Source organism: Haliotis rubra, unplaced genomic scaffold (assembly GCF_003918875.1).
Source record: "Haliotis rubra isolate DU_JTF1 unplaced genomic scaffold, ASM391887v1 Scf567, whole genome shotgun sequence".
Lineage (NCBI taxonomy): Eukaryota > Metazoa > Mollusca > Gastropoda > Lepetellida > Haliotidae > Haliotis > Haliotis rubra.
In genome coordinates this window covers 792-26235 of record NW_025767265.1, presented here as the reverse complement: position 1 = coordinate 26235, position 25444 = coordinate 792, and the positions used below count along the sequence as shown (strand labels likewise).

At 40.7% G+C, this 25444-nt stretch overlaps 1 protein-coding gene across 3 annotated transcripts; it reads right to left on the bottom strand.

The window, feature by feature from the left end:
• On the bottom strand, positions 1-25444 carry LOC124254183. Of its 3 annotated transcripts, none has more exons than XM_046688068.1 (2): positions 25311-25444; positions 1-2438 (listed from the first exon to the last, which is right to left on the bottom strand). In XM_046688068.1, exon 2 carries the CDS (start codon positions 2284-2286, stop codon positions 922-924), a length of 1365 nt encoding a protein of 454 aa, XP_046544024.1. In that variant the 5' UTR covers positions 2287-2438; positions 25311-25444; the 3' UTR covers positions 1-921. The 3 variants fall into 3 exon arrangements, with proteins under 3 accessions (XP_046544024.1, XP_046544023.1, XP_046544025.1); XM_046688067.1 differs by lacking the exon at positions 25311-25444 and adding an exon at positions 18200-18725; XM_046688069.1 differs by lacking the exon at positions 25311-25444 and adding an exon at positions 18206-18725.

Sequence of the window (25444 nt, the reverse complement as noted above, 5' to 3'; positions counted from 1 at the left end):
TGTGTGAGTGAGTGAGATTTGTTTAATTCTGACTGAAAGAGAATAAGGTTACAACAGGATTTCAGTCAACAACTCACAGAACCTCACACATTGTTACTAGTGTCATAAATATATGTACATGCACAATGGGTAACACAACTCTTACTTCATTTGAAAAAAAACAACTCAGAAAATATCAATCCTGAGAAAATTATTGCCTCGGACAACGACATAGTTGTACAATCTGTAGCCAACCAATGACAGCACACACACACACGGCTGTAACTAATAGGGACTACCACACCATTATTATGCTATATTCATGTTACTTCGCCACATGGTCTTGTTGTCATCAGAAGAAGACCAATAGACAGACAGACAGACAGACACAGATAGATAGATAGTAATAAAAGAAATAAAATTATCAACAAGTTTGCACTAAGTGGAATTAAATGTTTTTCTATAAATTTTTGGATTACATTTTCATTATCAGTGTACTGTAACCTGTATGGAGTATGCCCATGAAGTTGTGAGGTGAAGGAGTGACATTCAAAGTAACTGGAACTTGATATCAAGAACAGTATATTTCATCAAATACCAACACAAATCAGATCAACCCCTCACTTCAAACATGGAAGGTTGAACAGTACGTCATCCAATAGCCTACAGACACTTCGTTGTTTAACAATGTCAGCATTGTCCTGTCAACATGGAGGAATCACCATTGTCTCGGGATTCACAACATGGAGGAATCACCATTGTCTCGGGAATCACAACAATGGAGGAATCACCATTGTCTCGGGAATCACAACATGGAGGAATCACCATTGTCTCGGGAATCACAACAATGGAGGAATCACCATTGTCTCGGGAATCACAACATGGAGGAATCACCATTGTCTCGGGAATCACAACATGGAGGAATCACCATTGTCTCGGGAATCACAACATGGCTATACCTGATGCAGCGTGATGGTTTTGCGACTTGCTGTGTTCCTGATGCACACTGCGAGCACTGTCAGCATGGTCCTGAGGGTTATCCTCACCATCTGTCACAAATGAAACTTTAAATCGAGGCGCATTAGGTGATCTGTGAGTCATTTTGTCACCGTGTCTTACGGGTCTTCTGTCATGGTGGTGAATAGGGCTCCTTTCAATCCGGTGTCCCGAGGGACTCATATTGGGAGTATGTCTATTGGGGTCGTCATGGTGACTCATATGGGGAGTATGTCTATTTGGGAGTATGGTGGGGTGGTGATGCTTTACCCCATTCACCATTGCAACTTTAGGTACATTTAACAAATCACCATTCTCATTATAATCAGATTTCTGAACACAATCTGTGGTTTCTACCAAGTCCTCTAATACACCTTCCCCATGATTAAATTTACGTTTGAGTTTCGGGCTTGTGCTCCTGGAACGATGACTTGTCCTCAAGCTGCGAGCGGTGCTTTTCTGATCAGTATCTTTATTTTTCTCATCGAAGAGTTCCACTTGGATCTCCACGTCCTTCATCTGCGACATCCGCTGCATGAAAGCGCGATATGAGTTGACGCTGTCGTTGTTGTGGCTGTCCAGACGTTGTAGCAGCAGGGACCTGTATGACGTCACCGTGTCATACGGCTGACAGACCTGGTTCTGGAAGGACCGAAATGAGGTTACCGTGTCATTATTTCTTTTCAAGAATGACATATACGAACTGTAGGTGTCGTAAGGTGTGGATAGGTTGGAACGGAAGTCAACATCATGGTACTCTTTGTCGCCTTCTCGTAAAATGATAAAACTTCGGTCATCATCCATAGAATCTCTGTCACTCTCCTTCAAGCTCTCTCGGAACCATGTACATCCTTTGAGACACAAGCCAACCAGGAAAGCCAGCATGGCCAAGATTGGTAGAATGGTCAGATTAACTGTGGACCTCTTGTCAACGCGTTTTGGAAGCCAGGAAAGAACATCATACGTCTTTGATGCAGAGACATCGTCTGGGGTTACAGTGTTGCTCTGCTCTTGTCTTTCATCTTGGTTTTGAACATCCACATAATTGTTAGTACTTGTTTCCATGGTGACAGGTAAAAATAAATTATCAATTTCACTTACATTCCCAGTTTTGTTCGTATCTCCAGTTCCCTGAGAATTAGATGTGTGACCATCATTAGGAAATTCCTCCAAGGATCCAAGAGTTGAGTCATTTCCTGGCAGTCTTGGAGTAACAGAGTCCACTTCACTGGCACCATGAATGGTAAAGACACATACTAATAACAGCCATTGCATGTTGTGTTTCAGCAACTCCTGGCTGCGTATCTTCATCAATATAATTCAGTTATCTTCGCTTCGCACTGGTGAAAGAGAAAGCGTGTTGAGGACTTACTTTCTTCATATCAGCTGTCGGAGGTGTTGAATGACGTCATCCAACAAGTGCTTGTTGACAGACACTGTGTCAGCTTCCATGTGAGAGGAACCTGCAACAACAACATATTGTTCATTAGACACATTTGACGTGTGTGGGTGTTGTCTACAACATGGAATTAACACTTGTACCAAACATGATTATACACACATAATTGGCAAAGACACTCAGGTAAAAGTTGATTCTTACAGTCAGGCCGGACCCCAATAGTTCGATTCTCGCGATGTCCGAACAGTAGCTGGCTGTAACCAATCTTGTTTACTATGTAAACTCATGAACTGTTGATTTATTAATCCGGTTCTTCACTCTCCGGATCCGGATGCTAATAAGCGGTAACGGATTTGCTAATTACACTTGGTACACTTTACACTACTGCAGTGGTGTACAAAATAGTTCGTTTCAGTAGTCCATATGTTTCACTATCCGAACGTTTTCAATGAAAACCGGTAGTGTTCGGATTAATGAAAATATCTTAGCATATCCTTGTAAACACATGCCAAGTTACTATTGCAAAATATAATCAAGTAGAACAGACAGCGAAGACCTTGATTACAGAATGCCATTTAGAAAGTAGTAAACGTAACATAAACTCTGTCATATTTGGGATTACACTTTCTTAGTAAAGTACAGATGCTAGTACTTTTGTTGGGTTGAATCCCATCCTGGATTCGAACTCACACCCTCAGAGTCAGCCGCCTAACCTGCTGAGCCACCACGACTTCCACAAAAATGGTAGTCTGGTAGACTAGACTGCAGACTTTGTGTACCCCTCTGATAAGTGTAAATTGGCACGGCCCCCACGGCCGTACAGGCGCTGCCGAAAGCTGTGATTACACAATGCCACTTTCTACTAGGTTAGGCGCCTGACTCCAGTTTTGGAACATGAGAGAAAACAGCTAATTTACAATTATGACTCAACCAAACTTCTTTAAAAAGAATTTACATTTGTAATAGTCGAAAACTAAGAAGTGTATGAGAATTATCCAAAATGTGTAAAACAGTTATGTTGCTATCTAACACAAACAACATGTTTTGCAAATAAATACTATACTCTGGTATAATTAATAATAATAAATAATATGTGCATATATATTGTGTTAAATACCATTCACTAGGTGACTGCTCCTAGGGCTAACAATCACGGCACATTATTACCCAAGATAACCCATGCTGCCTGTGAGGAGCTAGAAGGTTAATAGTCAAATGACTTATCCCACCGGGTACCCATTTTCTGCTTGCAGAACAGAGGCAATTTTGAACAAACACACTTGCCTATCTGTTCCAACTGCTTGGTGAAGTTGTTGAGACATATTGTATATGTGTATGTTAAGATGTATATCGTGTACATGTTGTACCTCTAGTGCCACTGATAATGGCTTGCGTGTAAAGTTCTGTTCAGTTCAGTCAGTTATTGATCTAAACAAACCAGTGAATATGTTCATCAGTGTTATAGGTTCTCTTGAGTACAACAGATACAGAGGATGACAATCCAGCCATACAAGTTAGACAGATAATTTGGGTGAGCATTTGTGAAAATATGCATACCCACTCCTTTTGATGATCCAATTAAATTCAAAACATCACATCAGCCATACTATTTCAATTTATTGTTTAAAGGTCACATGCAACGTAAAGCACAACTTTGCAGATTCTGATACCTTTCGGTATGGACTTGCCAAAACAAATCATCAAAAATGCAATTTCAACTTATAAAGTTGAAAAATAACGCGATGAAAAAACACGCACAAAATCGTAGTTCAAACGATTCACTAACTTTCCCCCAGCGCTTGGGGGAATTGAAGTGGTTTCAACAGCTGGGCTGCGCTCATAGCACATGCGCAGTGAAATAGGTTCGCGCAGCTTGGAAGCGGGTTGTCCGGTGAATACTCGGTGAAGGCTTTTGTGTGAGCTATTTTTCTAATGTTTTGTTGATATTTCACAGGCGCGAGCTTTTTATATGTTATTACAGTAGATTACCGATTTAACTGTTTATATAATTTCATTTGTCTATTTCACCACACGTTCTTCTTACCGAGTCACTTTCTCAGTTCGATACTTAAAAGCAATGTCATTATTTAGCGTTGACAGAATTTCTAACTGTGATATAGATATGTCGTTGTCACAGACAAAACTCAATGTCTGTTTATTGGCACCTATGTGTCTGCCTGCCTGTCTGCTAATGACAATATTCAATACACAATTTCAATCACTGACCACATGCAATTTGAACTTAACACCTATCAGGCTATACACCATAAACAAAACGCATTGATTTATGGCCCGAGTTCGGTCTCTGTCACATTATGTAATTAAACAGACAGGCAGGTGTGATACTTGTACACATGACATGTTATGATGTCTGTTGATTGCAAAATGTTATACACAAAAAATGAGCATGTATTTACAAAACCCAACATCTCTATATATACACACACAATGAGCCGTGAGGGCATCTGCAAATGAACCAGCCATTACACTTGAGTGCACACCCACCTGCTCTGACTGGGTTCGGTATCCTGGCTGCTTCGTTTCTTGGGAAGTAAACCCAAGTACAAAATATTGCACTTTTGATTTGCGATTGTACGCTTATAATTTTGTTTATATGTTTTTTCATAACCAGCAATGTATATTATATGTCATGAATAAGTGATAATTGTGTTTTAATTATGTTTGATTTTTTGGTTGCATATGACCTTTAATAATTCAGTAAACATCATGTAAACATGTAAACGTGTAAACTTAAAAGCCGGGGTGCAAACCTAGAAAAACCATGGGTTTCCAGTTGTCTCCCATTGGCTACCCCTCAGAAGTGGAGATGTTATCTGCCTGTGAGTGACAAGGAAGTAACGGCTATGGGTGCCTGGCAAGAGCCTGGCCATGTCAAAGGTTAACCTTGGAAATTACTACTGGAATAAACATGTGCTTTATAATAAATGTCCAACAACCCTTTCACTACATATTTTGATGACGAAAGAGATTAATTTGATTAGCATATATGAAACTTCAAATTTTACGTATTTTCTGAAACTAAAATCTTCAGGAAAGATATGTCAGCACCAGATAAGTGTACAACCCAAGCCCTGCATAACATGGTGTCAGGGGAGAGGGGGGTCATTTTCCCAGCCTGCCTGAAATATGAAAACCTGAATGAAACTTTTCCCCACTCATAGGCTTATTTCTATAGGGAAACGTACCTCCTCTTGCCACCTGACTGACAAAGTGGGAAATTCAAATCTGGATTTAAAAATAAGAAATATATTTTTAAAATGTATGTTTTGTAGACTGTCTGCATCCATGCTTTTTGCTGTGAGTCTTCATAACATACTTCTTTATACTATGACTTAATATCAGCCTGAACCGGCAAGTCAATTTTGTTATATTTCATGGAAAGGAAGCTTTGACCAGGCAATGTGGCCACACCCCATCCATTTCAATATATTGTTTAATATATCAGTAAACATCATGTAAACATGTAAAGGTGTAGCTGGGTTTCCTGAACACTGTCATGACTGCAAGAACATTTCCGCTTCATTTGTCCTGGACCCATAGACGAACTCACAACCTATGTTATCATCCACAACAGGATTTCCAGTTATGCTGCCTGACATTGAGGCTGAATGAGAGGCCTTGAAAAATAACTTGATGCAAAAAGAGGATTTGAATTATTTCAGTTGGTCAAATTTATTGCATTTTCCATTAAATACGTCATGGTGTGTATTATTTTTAGAACTTGAGCCACCAGGGCACTATGACAATATTTCGTCTGTGCCATTTAAATATTGACTGTGCATATTTAGAACTATTTCAATCCCTGGTTACAGGCACAAACATCAACAGTACCACAGGTACAAACATCAACAGTACCACAGGCACAAACATCAACAGTACCACAGGTACAAGCATCAACAGTACCACAGGTACAAACATCAACAGTAACACAGGTACAAACATCAACAGTACCACAGGTACAAACATCAACAGTACCACAGGTACAAACATCAACAGTACCACAGGCACAAACATCAACAGTACCACAGGTACAAACATCAACAGTACCACAGGCACAAACATCAACAGTACCACAGGTACAAACATCAACAGTACCACAGGTACAAACATCAACAGTACCACGGGTACAAACATCAACAGTACCACAGGTACAAACATCAACAGTACCACAGGTACAAACATCAACAGTACCACAGGTACAAACATCAACAGTACCACAGGTACAAACATCAACAGTACAAACATCAACGGTACCACGGGTACAAACAAACATCAACAGTACCACGGGTACAAACATCAACAGTACCACAGGCACAAACATCAACAGAACAACCATCAGGTACAAACATCAACAGTACCACAGGTACAAACATCAACAGTACCACAGGTACAAACATCAACAGTACCACAGGTACAAACATCACACGGGGTACAAACATCAACAGTACCACAGGTACAAACATCAACAGTACCACAGGTACAACATCACCACGGGTACAACATCAACAGTACCACAGGCACAAACATCAACAGTACCACAGGTACAAGCATCAACAGTACAAACATCAACAGTACCACGGGTACAAACATCAACAGTACCACAGGTACAAACATCAACAGTACCACAGGTACAAACATCAACAGTACCACAGGTACAAACATCAACAGTACCACAGGTACAAACATCAACAGTACCACAGGTACAAACATCAACAGTACAACAGGTACAAAGCATCATCAACAGTACCACAGGTACAAACATCAACAGTACCACAGGTACAAACATCAACAAACATACAAACAGTACCACAGGTACAAACATCAACAGTACCACAGGTACAAACATCAACAGTACCACAGGTACAAACAAGCATCAACAGTACAAACATCAACAGTACCACAGGCACAAACATCAACAGTACCACAGGTACAAACATCAACAGTACCACAGGTACAAACATCAACAGTACCACAGGTACAAGCATCAACAGTACAAACATCAACAGTACCACAAACATCAACAGTACCACAGGCACAAACATCAACAGTACCACAGGTACAAATCATCAACACAAACATCAACAGTACCACAGGTACAAACATCAACAGTACCACAGGTACAAACATCAACAGTACCACAGGTACAAACATCAACAGTACCACAGGTACAAACATCAACAGTACCACGGGTACAAACATCAACAGTACCACAGGTACACGGGTACAAAACATCAACAGTACCACGGGTACAAACATCAACAGTACCACAGGTACAAACATCAACAGTACCACAGGTACAAGCATCAACAGTACCACAAAACATCAACAGTACCACAGGTACAAAAGCATCAACAGTACCACGGGTACAAACATCAACAGTACCACAGGTACAAACATCAACAGTACCACAGGTACAAAGGTACATCAACAGTACCACAGGTACAATCAACAGTAACACCACGGGTACAAACATCAACGGTACCACAGGCACAAACATCAACAGTACCATCAACAGTACACAGGTAACATCAACAGTACCACAACAGTACAAACATCAACAGTACCACGGGTACAAAGGTACATCAACAGTACCACAGGCACAAACATCAACAGTACCACGGGTACAAGCATCAACAGTACCACAGGCACAAACATCAACAGTACCACAGGGTACAAACATCAACCACAGGTACCACATCAACAGTACAAAGCATCAACAGTACCACAGGCACAAACATCAACAGTACCACAGGTACAAACATCAACAGTACCACGGGTACAAACATCAACAGTACCATCAGGTACCACAAACATCAACAGTACCACAGGTACAAACATCAACGGTACCATCACAGTACCACAAACATCAACAGTACCACAGGTACAAACATCAACAGTACCACAGGTACAAACATCAACAGTACCACAGGCATCAACAGTACCACAGGTACAAACATCAACAGTACCACAGGGTACAAACATCAACAGTACCACAGGTACAAATCAACAAACATCAACAGTACCACAGGTACAAACATCAACAGTTTACCACAGGTACAACAGTACATCAACAGTACCACAGGTACAAACATCAACATCAACAGGTACAAACATCAACAGGGGTACAAACATCAACAGTACCACAGGTACAAACATCAACAGTACCACAGGTACAAACATCAACAGTACCACAGGTACAAACATCAACAGTACCACAGGTACAAACATCAACAGTACCACGGGTACAAACATCAACAGTACCACAGGTACAAACATCAACAGTACCACGGTACCACAGGTACAAACATCAACAGCACCACAGGTACAAACATCAACAGCACCACAGGTACAAACATCAACAGTACCACGGGTACAAACATCAACAGTACCACGGGTACAAACATCAACAGTACCACGATACCACGGGTACAAACATCAACAGTACCACAGTACAAAAGCTCAGAGCTCCTCAGTATTAATATATACTGAACATCATTGAAAACGCACCAGTCTAAATGTGTCCATATTTTCATTAAGATGGATTTCAGCATGACAATGATCAATGAGCATAACTAACATGAAGTCGAAGGGCATGTCCAGTTAAAAAAATGCTTTAGAAACAAATTCCTGTCCACAGTATGACTCTTAATTCCAAAATGCATCAAGACGCAGCCACGCCATGAAAAAGACGCGAATTACATTCTGAAATCATACTGACTGTGACATTAAAAGTGGGTGTATGAGAACCGATTCTCATTGCTTCACTAGCGATTGTGAAACGAGGACAGAGATGCCGAGGTTAACACCTCACGAAAGATAACGTCCACTAGGCATGATTCAAGTTGGCACCAGCAGCAGGGATATTGCTCGACAACTTGGACTTGGCCACTCCACCATTGTTAGGCTTCATAGACGACATCAGTACACAGTCACCCGTGACCTTCAATTACCTTGGCAACAATGTGTTACGATATGGATCGCCATATTGACCTTGTCCATATCAGTGATTGAACACTGCCGAATGCCAGGACTGCTGCACTAGTTCAAGGTTGACGTGGGGGTCATCAGCGCTGACTCCATGCGATGCCATCTACACGCTACAGGGCTCCATATGCTCGACGTCCTTACGTTAGACCACTTCTGACTGACAGAAACCGTAATGAGCGTATTCAATGGGCTAGCAGGCATATTCAATAAAGGTTACAACAATGGCATGGTGTGGTAGTCACTGACGAGTCACATCTTCATCTACGCAATGCTGACGGCCGATTACGTGTTTGGCGTAGACGTGGTGAACGTATAAACGCACGGGCACACACAACAAGACTTTCCATGCAGTATCTGGCCCAGCGACACATCCAGGTTAATCATTGGCCAGCACAATCACCAGATGTATCCCCCATGGAGCAGTTGTGGGACGAAATTGGTAAAAGTCTTTCGCGGCGGCAACAGATGCGAAACATCTGCACTACTGCAGAAGTGGAATGTCACCCTCAAGAACTCTATTCGGACGCTTATTGACTCATTGAGGAGACGTTGAACTGCATGTGTCAATGCAAATGGCGGTCACACGCGATATTGACTTTTCGATTTGACCCCACGTGTGTTTGATCCGTTCTGACGGTGGAACATTTAAATGAATGAGCGTCTTTTCTGTGTTGTTGTTTTTGTCAGTCGTCTATCTGCTATTATCCACTCAAAAAATATCATTTCCTTACACGTGCTTTTAATAATCTGAACTTTTATAAGTGATGCGTTTTCAATGATGTTCAGTATATTATCATTATAGGGGTATTTATATAGCGCCATAGTCCATCCCATCTACATGCATGCTCAAAGCGCTATATTTTCCCTCGGTCATTGGATGTCAATCTCAACGGCACATAGCATTTTCAGTCTCCACTTCCTGGGGATCATACAACTCATGCACCACTAAGCGCACCAAGTTAATGTGACCTTCCCATCCTTAAGAGGTATCCATTCACAGCTGGGTGGACTGGGACACATAGTCACAGTACTTTGTCCAAGTTTACTGCACGTTGCTGTATCTGCAACTAGGTGTTTGCAGGTATTCATGTGGCCACCATCTGGTCATATACCAACGGATTCGTGGGTTCTTGTGAGTGCACAGGGTTGTGTTCTATACACTAGGGGTTGTGACAACACTGAAAGAGTCTGCACACAGTACCACAGAAACACCAGCCCACAGTACTGCAGGAACAAAAGGTTACTTTCTCACTGTACATCTTGCATGAAGGGGGGAATTCCTGCTTTCTTCGCCCAATTTAAACAAAGTAAATCTTATCAGTCTCACTACACACATCAGGACTCCTGGGCAGTTAGCTGACATCTGATATTTTCCTCTTTTTTTTCAGATTTTCCTCTTCTTACAATGTGCCCATGCCGCCTCCAAGGGCAACGACACTCCTACGTCTGTCAGCAAATTTGTTGTTCTCCATTCCCCTCACAAATCTGAAAATTCTTCAAAGTTCTGTATACAGTGGACAGAGAGTTTCCATGTCTTCTAGACAGCAACTTTGGGTTTACATCACCTCTCTCAAAATCTTCTCTAACAGGTTTTCTTTCTTCCAATGCAATGTAAATAACTCTGTTGATGACTTGGAATGTCAGTGATGTGTCCCAGAGTTATCTCCCTTATGTAGATGATTTATATCTGTATTATATGTGACTTGTGAGCCGTGACTAGGGTTGTCTATTGCCATAATTTTCGTATAGCAATATATTGTGATATGTGTTGGCGTATAGCAATATATTGTGATATGTGTTGGCGTATCGCGATATATTGTGATATGTGTTGGCGTTTAGCGATATATTGTGATATGTGTTGGCGTATAGCGATAGATTGTGATATGTGTTGGCGTATAGCGATATATTGTGATATGTGTTGGCGTATAGCGATATATTGTGATGTGTTGGCGTATTGCGATATATTGTGATATGTGTTGGCGTATTTAAGAAATACACTTCGCTCTACCACCATGTATAGTGTAATAAAACACACTTTTGCCCTGAACTATTATAGTTGCAAGCTACGAGGGGCTTTAAGGTCCGAAAGTGTGCTAACGCTATAATAGTTCAGGGCGAAAGTGTGTTTTATTACACTATGCATGGTGTTAGGGCGAACTGTATTTCTTTTCTAAGATGCCAAATTTAATACTTTCTAAAGATAATTACGATTAATTTAAGGCAGAAAACAAACGATGGTGTCGGTGACCTAAATTAAAGGTCACATGCAACGTAAAACACAACTTTGCAGATTCTGATACCTTTCGGTATGGACTTACCGAAACAAAGAGTCAAAAATGCAAATTCAACGTATAAAGTTGAAAAATAACGCGATGAAAAAAAACGCGCGAAATCGGAGTTCAAACGTTTCACTAATTTTCCCCAGACTTTTCTGGGGAATACGGGTTTCAACAGCTGGGCTGCGCTCATAGCACGTGCGCAGTGAAATAGGTTCGCGCAACTTGGAAGCGGGCTGTCTGGTGAATACTCGGTGAAGGCTTTGGTGTGAGCTATTTTCATAATGTTTTGTTGATATCTCACAGGCGCGAGCTTTTTATATGTTATTACAGTAAATAAACTGTTTATATAATTTCATTTGTCTATTTCACCACGCGTTCTTCTTACCGAGTCACTTTCTCAATTCGATACTTAAAAGCAATGTCATTATTTAGCGTTGACAGAATTTCTAACTGTGATATAGATATGTCGTTGTCAGAGACAAAACTCAATGTCTTGTTTTATTGACACCTGTGTGTCTGCCTGCCTGTCTGCTAATGACAATATTCAATACACAACTGCGATCACTGACCACATGCAATTTGAACTTAACACCAATCAGGCTATACACCATAAACAAAACGCATTGATTTATGGCCAGAGTTCGGTCTCTGTCACAGTATGTAATTACACAGACAGGCAGGTGTGATACTTGAACACATGACATGTTATGATGTCTGTTGATTGCAACATGTTATACACAAAAAATGAGCATGTATTTACAAAACCCAACATCTCTATATATACACACACAATGAGCCGTGAAGGCGGCATCTGCTAATGAACCAGCCGTTACACTTGAGTGCACACCCACCCGCTCTGACTGGGTTCGGTATCCCGGCTGCTTCGTTTCGAGGGAGGTAAACCCAAGTACAAAATATTGCACTTTTGATTTGCGATTATACGCTTATAATTTTGTTTATTTGTTTTTTCATAATCAACAATGCATATTATATGTCATGAAGAAGTGATAATTGTGTTTTAATTATGTTTGATTTTTTGGTTGCATGTGACCTTTAAGAATCCTCGCACAGGGCTAACTGGCGCGCTGTTCTATTGATGTGTCTGCCCCCTACGTTAAGACGAACGTTACCAGGAAAAAACAAATGATAACAGTTTGATGACGGTTTACGTTCGGATTAAATATCTTCTCTGAATTATTTTAATTACATCTGTCATTAACGTAAACCATATGGGGCAATATGAACATTGCATTTCTACTACCAGCATAAGTTTAGATCAGTACATCCAGAGGAAGTTGAGTAGTCAAGCGACATTCCACAATTGCATTGTGGGAATGTAAACATAACAAACGTTACCGTGTCGCTGAAAACTTGTGAGTCGAAATGACACATTTTAACCGTCGTAAAACATAAACGTAATGTTTCTACCAGTGATGTTAGCTGCGTGAAGCAACAGCAAACCAAGAAACCGGATGCAACAGTGTAGTTTACTGTAGGAGGCCGTACGAGGCGATGACAACTGACATGCATCGTGACGTCGCTTACATTGTGACGTAATGTAAAATGGTTCGACTACGAGGGGGCACACTAGAATGGCGCAGTGACGGGATAACGTCATTCAATTGTTACGTCATCAAAAAACTATACCTTTATTGTATGATAACGTAATTTTTTTTCGATTGTTCTAACCGCTAGGCATCTTATAATGCAATATATCGTGATATGTGTTGGCGTATTGCAATATATTGTGATATGTGTTGGCGTATAGCGATATATTGTGATATGTGTTGGCGTATTGCGATATATTGTGATATGTGTTGGTGTATAGCGATATATTGTGATATGTGTTGACGTATAGCGACATATTGTGATATGTGTTGGCCTATAGCGATATATTGTGATATGTGTTGGCGTATTGCGATATTTTGTGATATGTGTTGGCGTATAGCGATATATTGTTATATGTGTTGGCGTATAGCTATATATTGTGATATGTGTTAGCGTATCGCGATATATTGTGATATGTGTTGGCGTATAGCTATATATTGTGATATGTGTTGGCGTATTGCGATATTTTGTGATATGTGTTGGCGTATTGCAATATATTGCGATATGTGATGGCGTACTGCAATATGTATTGCAACATATTGTGAAAGTGTAACACATGGTTTAAGGTAATGAAATTACTGTTTCCTTTCTTTTGAAACAATGCCACAGGCCACTGTTAACTGTTATTACTATTTTCGACTACATCACGAAAACTACCGATCATGGTCAAGGAAATTGACGATCGTATCAGATGAACCGATTCGCGAAAGCTGTACCGCAATATATGTATATCTTATTGTGAAGTTCGAAATGCAATATACCAGTTAACCGGTATTATCGCCCACCCCTAGCCATGACCATAGTGAATAGTTACAACTAACGAACCAATTCTCAATGATTTCTGGGAGTACTGTATATACCCTCCCTATCATAGTTGGGGACACCAAACATGGGTTTCACACCTTGTACCCATGTGAAGATCAAACCCAGACCATCAGTGTGAGAAGTCTACACGCTAACCACAGAGCTAATGTTGCCCCAAGATGCCCGAGTTTGTATGTCTTCATTCACCAGCATCACCCACCTACACTTGATGCTTGTGTTCTAACTAGAACATTATCTGCATTCAAAGACAGAAAGGTCATTTGAGCTATTAATGCAAATGTAGGAGTATATAGTTATGTACATATTAGTAAGTATATTTTAATTTGTATTTTACTTTATTAAGTCTAAACCTACCTATACCACTCAATCTAACCTGCTACACGGTCACCTGTGCAGGGGTGGAAATAACCCATTGCCCGATGTCTGAGTCCAGTGTTTTTTCTGTCGGGCAAGCACATTTGTACATCACACTGTACCGGTGTCCAGTTGACTTTCCAATGTTAATTATGTTGTTTATTTTTAAAAATCAACAAGAAAACGTCCGGAAAAGTGGAAAAAATATCAGGGCAAGTGATTTCACATGTGCCACTGTACCGGAGTACACTAGCAATCTTAAAGTTATTTCCACCCCTGCCTGTGTACTCTATTGTCTGGCCAGTTTGTATATATCTAGTATTACCACGTCAGCATAAATACTTTACACACGTAAGTTTATTGCACTTAATCCTCAATAGCATTCTCACGAGGATGTTATCTAACTTATTGTGTAGGTAAAACAAATGTGTACATATATTGTAGATATCTACCCCTATATTCTAATGTATCTAACCTTGCATGCATGAATGCATGAATGCATGTATGAATGTATGTATGATGAGGTGGGTGATAAAATGGATATTTTATATGCATTAGAATTATAACATACAGATGTTACCCGGTATTGATCTTGCATATGTCTATGTTCAGCTGCAGCAAATCTATTGGCTGACGTTTGTAACATCAATGGGCACAATGCCACTCAGTGAGGGTCTTTTATAGTTTATTGTAAATAATTATGTTACGCACACAAATAGTGAGTTAAGGTTATCTTTCATTACCATCATTATACATACACCGGTCTATCTTATGACAGTTTATATTACATCAATAGGCAAGTAATGTCAAAAGGCATCTCTGCTGATATATGTTAACTCTACTCATTAATTAATTGTAATGAGTGTCTAAGATTATAGTATTTCTTGCTAAGCTTCACATGCCCTATGAAATAATGTTACATATTTTGTTGTAATGTATTTATTTTCATAGAGATTTCTATATTACTCGATTTGTCATAAAACTGACATCCACAAGTTCTACCTGTCCTTGGGATATCTCCAAGACCACTACAGTTACACAAAGCAAATGTTGATTATTTATTTCATTAAAGGCACGGTTAACAATATTCAAATAAATAATTGAGTTTGGACCAGACAAACCAGTGACTGATAGTTGGAGCAAGATAACTTCACAATGAGTTAAGTTACGCAATTCAACTGGCTGACAATGAAATATGCTCTTTTTGTAACGGTGTGAATGAGAACGATGCCATGTATATTGGGAATGTGATGTAACCAAAACCTTTTGGAATGACCTTCAAAATTGGACTATTCAAAACATACAAGAACTGCAACTGACAAACTTCCTTGTTTGGTTTGGTATTCTAGAAAAAGACCCACTATTAAATCATATACTCCTCTCTGCTAAAAAACACATTTACATTTGCACTGTGAATAAAATGTATCCAAAATTGAATAAATTTCTTAAAGTTTTTAAAAGAAACTTTCAAAGTTGACAAATATATTTCCCCCCAAAATAATGATTTTTCTTAAGTTTTCAGAAAAATGGTCTCCATTATTTCCTGTTTTTCAACCTGATGACTTCGGTTAACTTTAACCAAACATGTTAATCAAAAGAAATAATGATTCTGATATATTTTCATAAAAATGATCTACAGTATTAGCTGTTTATTAACCTGATGACTTCGTCTAACTTGTGATATTTTACATGTAATAATTGGAGAACCCAGTTGTATCACCAATGTATACCTGCTTTAGCTTACATATTTCTATATGCATTGTATATAAAATCTGTACACTTGATTTGGGAACAATAAATAAATAAAAAAAAAAGTTAAAGGTCACATGCAACGTAAAACACAACTTTGCAGATTCTGATACATTTCGGTATGGACTTACCGAAACAAATCATCAAAAATGCAAATTCAACTTTTAAAGTTGAAAAATAACGCACTTAAAAAAAACGCGCGAAATCGTAGTTCAAACGATTCACTAATTTTCCCCCAGCGCTTGGGGGAATTGAAGTGGTTTCAACAGCTGGGCTGCGCTCATAGCACGTGCGCAGTAAAATAGGTTCGTGCAGCATGGAAGCGGGTTGTCCGGTGAATACTCGGTGAAAGGCTTTGGTGTGAGCTATTTTTCTAATGTTTTGTTGATATTCACAGGCGCGAGCTTTTTATATGTTATGACAGTAGATTAACTGTTTATATAATTTCATTTGTCTATTTCACCACACGTTCTCCTTACCGAGTCACTTTCTCAGTTCGATACTTAAAAGCAATGTCATTATTTAGCGTCAACAGAATTTCTAACTGTGATATAGATTTGTCGTTGTCACAGACAAAACTCAATGTCTGTTTTATTGACACCTATGTGTCTGCCTGCCTGTCTGCTAATGAACATATTCAATACACAACTGCGATCACTGACCACATGCAATTTGAACTTAACACAAATCAGGCTATACACCATAAACAAAATGCATTGATTTAAGGCCCGAGTTCGGTCTGTGTCACATTATGTAATTACACAGACAGGCAGGTGTGATACTTGTACACATGACATGTTATGATGTCTGTTGATTGCAAAATGTTATACACAAAAAATGAGCATGTATTTACAAAACCCAACCTCTCTACATATACACACACAATGAGCCCTGAGCGCATCTGCAAATGAACCATCCGTTACACTTGAGTGCACACCCGGCCGCTCTGACTGGGTTCGGTATCCCGGCTGCTTCGTTTCTTGGGAAGTAAACCCAAGTACACAATATTGCACTTTTGATTTGCGATTGTACGCTTATAATTTTGTTCATGTGTTTTTTCATAACCAGCAATGTATATTATATGTCATGAATAAGTGATAATTGTGTTTTAATTATGTTTGATTTTTTGGTTGCATTTGACCTTTAAGCAATTCAATCAATTTAAACACCTGCTGCAAGCAATAAAAAATAGAGTCTTTTTCTAACCCATATCCCTGAATGACAGTGACCGACTCCTAGCTCTAGTCTACATGTAAACAAGAAGCGTGTACAGCTGGATATGGGAAGATAATAGATATAGCCAAAACATGCCGCGCTCGTCAGCTAGACCCCTTACCATGTTGGAATAACACACAATCACATCGAAGCGATAATCAATGCACGTTTATAATGAAGTTAGTGTTGGTTGTTACTAACATCATGTACACTCGGGGTTTAAGGGAATACCAACCATAATAAGAAAAGTAATCAGTTGTGTCCCCAAAGATTGAGAAATGTAGATTTGTCATTTGTGTTTAGTCGTACTGGGGATATGCCCCCTACTCTCTCACTCTTGTGGAACTTTCCACCTGTAGTCTAGATGAGTCACGGGTGGGATAATTACACGTTTGATGAGACAATAGCAGTCCCAACATCGCGTACGTCACTACCACGGGTCACGGTGACACTGTAGCTTGCGTGTAATGTACACCGACACGATAACTGTGCGTCTCCCCAGCACGACACAAGGCGTGTGAAAAAATATATATGTCATGTCTCGGGTTTGACTTTTTAAAATTTGTTCAGAACATGCCACTGGTAAAATACACCCGTTTAAACCCTAACACCACCCCTCGGGTCTATCTCACAAGGAGATGACCAAACAGCAATCTTGGTCTATAAATAGCCATTGTTCAACAGTTACTAGGTCATTACCAAGTCGCGTAAGGACAGCCATAAATCGGTCAGAGAGGATTAACTGTGACTCCATCAAAGCCTTGCAAATGACAAGTGGTTTACTTACATTAACATCCACGTGGCAAGCCAATTTCTTTGTTTTGAGTCGTCACAGCGATGCGCTCCCCAGCTCCCTACAACGCGTGTGCTTGTCACGCTCTAACTCCCGCGACTTTGTCACCAGCTTCCGGGGTGCCCCAATGCCGTAAACACAAGGCCCTCTCAAGAAGCGTTGTTCTCGGTGTCGAACTCCAAGCAGAACCGACCAGCAATTGTTGCCGATGATGGATAGAATATGTTATAATTTAAACCATTTAGTTCGGTACAGTGAAAATGAGTTTCATGTAAGACTCTAAAACTTTTGCCGTGATTCGTGGCAGCAGTGCTGCCATCACCATGCACAACTGTCATCATCATCATCATCATCATCATCATCATCAACATCGTATACTGCAGTCATCATCATCCACTGCCTTCATTCAACATCCATCGAGCACTGTCATCAACATCCACTGCAGCTATTCATCATCATGCAGTTTCATCATCAACATCCACTGCAGCTATTCATCATCATGCAGTGTCATCATTAACACCCAATGCAGTCATCGACCGCCTCCGGGTTCGATCCCCGACCGCGTCATACCAAAAGACGTTAAAATATGGTACTTGCTGGTCCCTGCCTGGCGCTCGGCATTACAACAAGGACTGGTCGGCTCAGAGTCAGTATAATGTGTCTGAGTGGGGTATTCATGCTTCACTGCGGCATGGTTTCTCAGTGGGCTAGCACTATAAAACCAGCTTAAGTCTGGGCTAGTACAAGCAGCCGCACATACACATACACACGCATGCACGTCGTCATATGAGCGAAATATTCTCAAGCACGACGTGAAACCCAATTATGTCATTATGTATTGTACTGAGAAGCATTTCGAGTCGGGGGTCATCTCAAATGTTTTATGTTTTGTTAACGAGGGCCTGTGCTGACGAATGTGTCAGCAGTCCAGGATAGGGCATTCCATTATCTCAGAAACTTTGGTATTGAAAATTATCAACTTGTTGAGTTCCAAAGTTTCACACATCTAATAAAAAAAACCATAAGTACACCGGTCAAAGCATGTATTGTGATAACAGTTGTGTCTGAGGCTGATCCAGTAAGGTTCTTGCAACAGTGCGTGACTGTCAAGGTTCACCGCTTCTAGCCTCAGTACAAGCAACGATCAACAAAGCGGAACCATTCCACGCCACCACTATCCCCCCAAACCTTGATGACCATGGAAAATGGTGATGGACCCCAGCTCGGGATTACAGCATCGCCCTTTTTCTCGGGATCTGGCTCCGTCAGACGGAGAACGCTAAAGCCAGTACCGAACGATGACGTCATAGCAGCTCTGGAGAACATTTCAGGAGAGACAAGAAAAGGCAACAGTTCGGCACTAAAGAAGGGGGTTATGTGAAATGGTTTTAATGTCTTTAAATAATGTCTTTCTGTGAGGGCTCAGAACCTGTCAGTCAATAAATCTCCAGATGTCGGCAGGAGCCCGGTGCGGTGAATGGAATAGTGTACCGCGTTTAGGAAATCTATGATAGAGGTATATATGCTGATAAACCAATTATAAATAGCAGGTACTGATGGAGGTCACGATGGGATTATACCAAAAGCATACAATATATCCTATTATTTGCAATATATTACTTCTCATGTAAAATGAGTGAGTTTATTTTTTACGCCACACTCAGCAATATTCCTGCTATATGGCGGCGGTCTGTAAATAATCGAGTCTGGACCAGACACTCCAGTGATCAACATCATGAGCATCAATCTATTGGGATACGATGACATGTGTCAACCAAGTCAGCTAGCCTAATCACCCGATCCTGTTAGTCGCCTCTTACGACAAGCATGGGTTACTGAAGATCAATTCTAACCCGGATCTTCCCAGGTACTTATGTGAAAGGTAGTTGTAAAAATGTTTCAAGTGAAAGCTGAATGAGTGGGATCGGTACACCTTTATATTTAGTCTGTCTCAAACAAATATATCCAAGAAGGCCCATGGAAGTCTAGATTATGTGGCAAGTCTGGAAATGAAGAAAGTCTCTGGGCTCCTTTTTATTATATTTCATGATTATAATTTAGGAACTGTTGTTTTCTGTAAAATATGTTCATTTGAGAGACTAGATGTTAGTCTAGGACTATGGACAGCTGTTCAGTTACAGATACAAAACCTGATGTGTTTTTTTATTTAATCTCTGTGTCTACACTAAAAGACACCCGGCAACAATGTAAGTTCGAAGTAGACAATGCAGGCGTGGAGCATAAATTCTATTTCATGGTGAATGTGTATTTATTTAATAAAGGTAAATATTTTTCAGAAAATTAAGACCATATACTGCGCTAATGACTTTTTCAGGAAAGACGAATGCGCATCAATGCTTAGAAAATTACCAGTATAGGTTTTAACAGTGAGACAAATGGAGCGAAGACGTTTTGAAAAGTCTGGAAATGAAAACTTGTAGGACCACATAGCAGACACAAAGCCTGAGGAAACGTCTCTTTCAACGAGAGACACGATGTATATCGGAAGATCTGGAGCAGTCCCAAATATAGGTACATCCACTGTAATTGAATACATGAATACAAGTCACCTGTTTTGAAGGTAGGAAACAGAGCGTGTCTATTCTCACCCCGAGTTATTTGCCCTGTTCTGTAAAGAAGAACAGTATATTCAATCCTGGAAAGTCCAGCGACTTGTTTGTTAAAAACACCGCATTGTGCTGTGGCCCAGAGTCGGTTCCTCATCTGGGTTTGTAGTAGGGGTGGGTATTGCAGAGATTATTCATATTGCAAAATATTGCAAGAAATTTTTTTTAACTAAAAACTAATTATAATCGAGTTAATGCTTGATTTATAAAAGCAAAAACACATCAAAATCACTGTGCTTGATTAAGTTTTAATAAAACCTTTTAATCATCACAAGATAAAATGTAAATAACATTTGGCACAAATGAAACAAGGAAAATATCAGAAGATTTCCGAATGTTACTAAGTTTTCCGAATGCATGCCAAAATACCGGTTTTGATCAGCGTATTGCAATACGTATCGTTTTCATGTCTGAGGTGAGGTGAGGTGAAATTGGGTTTTACGTCGTACTTGAGAATATTTCGCTCATATGACGACGTGCATGCGTGTGTATGTGTATGTGCGGCTGCTTGTACTAGCCCAGACTGAAGCTGGTTTTATAGTGCTAGCCCACTGAGATACCATGCCGCAGTGAAGCATGAATACCCCACACAGACACATTATACCGACTCCAAGCCGAGCAGTCCTTGTTGTACCCATTAATGCCGAGCGCCAGGCAGGGACCAACAAGTACCATATTTTAACGTCTTTTGGTATGACGCGTTCAGGGATTTCATGTCTGAACCGGTAATTACCAGTAAGCCGGTTATATTGCGCAGCCCTAGTTTGCAGCAGGTAAGTGTTAGAGTGAATCGAATTCTTTCAGCGTGTCACAACACAGCGTGCCCTAAGACAAAATAGACCTACATGTAGACATGTATATCGAGAACAGGAACAATACCATTGTTTCATTATCGTTTGTCATCATTAAAAAATGACATTAAGCAAATTAATATGAAACATTCAACTCCATCCTTCCTTGACATAGCGCAGGATCTACAGTTCTAAACAAGTACCGTGTTCTACATTGAAGCTTGGACAATATTTGTCCCAGAAAATTCCAAAATAAAATACAGGTACTTCAGACTGTTGAAAAGCAAAGAAATACATTGTTGAAAAAGTTTTGAAGAGTGATATTTTCATTCTCATAGTTTAGGTAAGGACAATACACACGGAAAAAGGTAACGCAACACCCCATATTTTCCATGGCATGGATCTGCTACCATTAACCGTAAGAAAGAAACCTATCCATACCTCTTTGTCACTTACTGTCTGGATAGACTGACCCTAAAGGAACAATGTAATGGCAAATCTAAACGCATAAAGAACGAAAATCTGTAGATTTTGTAGTGCTTATAGCTATGGCCGTATGCCGTTAAATAACGTGCGTTCATTTTCAAGATTCTGGCATACAACCTTGATAAATGACATAAGCATTGATAACTGAGCTCAATGTCAATATTTGGTGTAACCAACTGCAATAACACCCCGACCCCACTTACTGTATCAGACGTTGATGTAATACGTTCCATTCTTCCATCAAGATGTTGTACTGGAAGATCTCTCTGGCGTATTCTGCGACCTATAATGTCTCAAATATGATCAACGAGCTTGAGATCTGGACTTCTGGGTGTGGTAGAGTTGCTACAGCCTGTTGACGCAATAAGTCAGCAACGGCACGTGCACGGTGTGGCCTAGCACTGTCCTCCATGAAGACTGGCCTTGTGTTCAGGGGGAGGTAATCGAAATGTGGTACAACAACCCTGTCTGGGATGTCAGTGATCTCCATTCACATTTTGTCTGATCCTCACGAGGTCATGTTTACAGTTATGTTAGAGGTACCCCACACCACCAATGAACTCCCAACAAACGGCACTTGCTGCAAGATATCCCGTTATATACAGTATTTCTGCGGCGCCAAACACAAGCTCGGCCAACAGTCTTTAAGAAAAGAAATCGACTTTTGTCCGACCAGTGACTTCAAATTCTAGTGACGTCGAGCTTAACCACAAGTTAGTCGATATCAGCTTCGTCCCCTTGGGACAACAACAGCCGCCTGGTAGGTCGCCTGACTCTATACCCGGCTGATTTTAGGCGACTTCGGACCGTTCCGTTCGCCGAACGCAGAAGCCATCCTGTTTCTAACACGCCACTTGACATGAACATATGAAGTCTTATGATTCTGAGAAGGCAGTATCCTCCCTGGGTGTTGTCACTCATGGTCGACCTGAACGCTGACGTCCGTAACGTCATTAGTTAACGATATTTTCTTGCCAATCAGCTGATAGTCGATGGAACATCTCTTGCAATAACCCCAGTACTATGCCAGCATTCCGCATACAAATAACTAACCATCTTTCAGCAGTTGTCTGATGAAGAGCCCCATATCTTTAATAGAAAAATCCTAAGTAGTGCTGACAAACCTTGACTTTAATAAACAATCTGTCTGTCTATCTTATCAACAACGAAATCAATTGATTTGCAGATTTACACGACGCGAATCCGGCGTCTGAGTGAGTAGGTCAGTGAGTCTAAATTCATTTCTATCACATAATTAGAGCTATGTGTTTTCCCATAAATAGTGAAACAGTTTTGACCTTCGGAGAACGTTATGACTATGGGCAATTTAGATTGAATTCAACTTTAGATTACTTCAAAGATTCGTAAGCTTATTAATAAGCCAAACAATATATCCTGATTGGAATACGTTGCTATATATTATGAAGATGACGCTGCGCATGTTCAGTCAGGAACCAGGCTATCTGTCATGCAGCTTGTGGGGACTGAGCGTAAACAGGTGAGGTGAACACTGTGACGTACCGATAGCTGACACTGCCATAGACAGATAAGGCTGGAAGCCCACAATGGTTAGATCCAAACCAGATTAGCAATGAGATAAATAACGATTCACAATTTGTCAGCAACAGACCCGTGTTCTCAGACAGCTTCATGACTTACGTCTCCCATCTACACTCTGACTCTTGATATAACTCAAATATGGTTCAAAGCGGAGTTAAACCTAATTCCCTCACTCACCCATCCTGATCGAGCCGGGAGAGTAACGGACAACCCCAGTTCGGCAATGTTCAGCGGGGCACACGGGTGAGTTTGGTTTGACGCCGCTTTTAGCAATACTAGTATTCCAGCAATATCTCTGCTGGGGACACCAGAAATAGGCTTCACACATTCTACCCATGTGAGGAATCGAACCTGTGTCTTCAGCGCGACGAGCGAACGCTTTATCAGTAGGCCACCCCACCCCACCGGAGACACTGGGACCAATGCATTCGTGACCCACTCGCGTTATTACAGGTTACGGAAAGTTGCGAGTGGTGACGAATGGGACCAATGTCGATTCCCCTGCTACGTGGAAACATTCTCCCAGTCTGTGTATTCGTTTATCGCCTGATTACGAAGCTCGTTTCTTCATTGACAGTCTGTGGAATAGATCACCAGTAGAACCACAGATATGAGACGTGATACAATATACCAACGGCATGACGTCGAAGCGCCTAACTTTCCCCCCACACGCAGCAATCAGTCTCTCGACAGCAAAACAGAGGCCATCTAACAACAGGTCGTCGGTGCTGGAGTGTGCTGTGTGACACGTGGAAGATTGGCATCTCTCTTGGTTGTCATAGAAACAACAAAGGCGCCATAAACCACCTTACAGAAATGCTTGGATCCGTCTTTTTAAAAGGGCTGATGTGGAGTGATGGTTGGATGGCTATATTTCGCGTGATATTTATCTTTTGTTTCCCACGTGGACACTAATTGACTCAGAGGGGACAAACATGCTAACCTTACACGTCGGTCTCTATGTACGGAGGAGTCGGTGCCGTTCAGGTAGTTTTCATACCTCACCACCTGGTGGCGCTGCGATGTGGCGAGGGTTCAAAACGCTCTCAGTGTTTATGTTCATTATGCCGCTAAGTCATATTTCTAGCAACATATATAACTACATTTTATACCAGGGATGTAATACTGGGGGCGATTCTAATTAGGAATGAATACATTTTGCTGAGACATCCTCCCCGATTTCATATTAAACTATTCCTCCTACCCTCACCCTATGCTTATTCTACGCGTATTTTACCCGGATACGCAGCTTATCTGGGCCTCTGAGTTTTGTTCACGTTTTTCAAACATTTAGATTTATTATCGGGCTGTATGGTGAATCTTAATCAGGTAAATACTGGCGACTCGGTGTGATATACAAAACACAAGCAAATTATATAGGTCAAGCTAAGATAGTACATATCATATCTCGCACTCCAAAGTCACATCTCACACTTCAACACAGATGTGCAGCAGTGGTAACACTTCTTCGACCCCAGTGGTCAGTCAAAGAGGCCCAGAGATGAGCTCGTCTTACCTGTATGACCCCTAGTTACCTTCACTCTGCCCCTTGCCTTATGGCAGTCCAGGTAATAAAATAGTAATTCAAAGAAAGTGGAGTGAAGGTTGGTTGTTAATGCGCACAATTCAGACATGCCTTACCTGATGGCGAAATCAGTCTGTGAGGGGTACTGTGGTGAACGTGCCTAAACCCACTTGATCCTGGGGATGTCAACATCTCGCACCTGTTCTGGACCAGTCAACAGTCAGTGGACCTTAACGCTGTCGTGTCACAC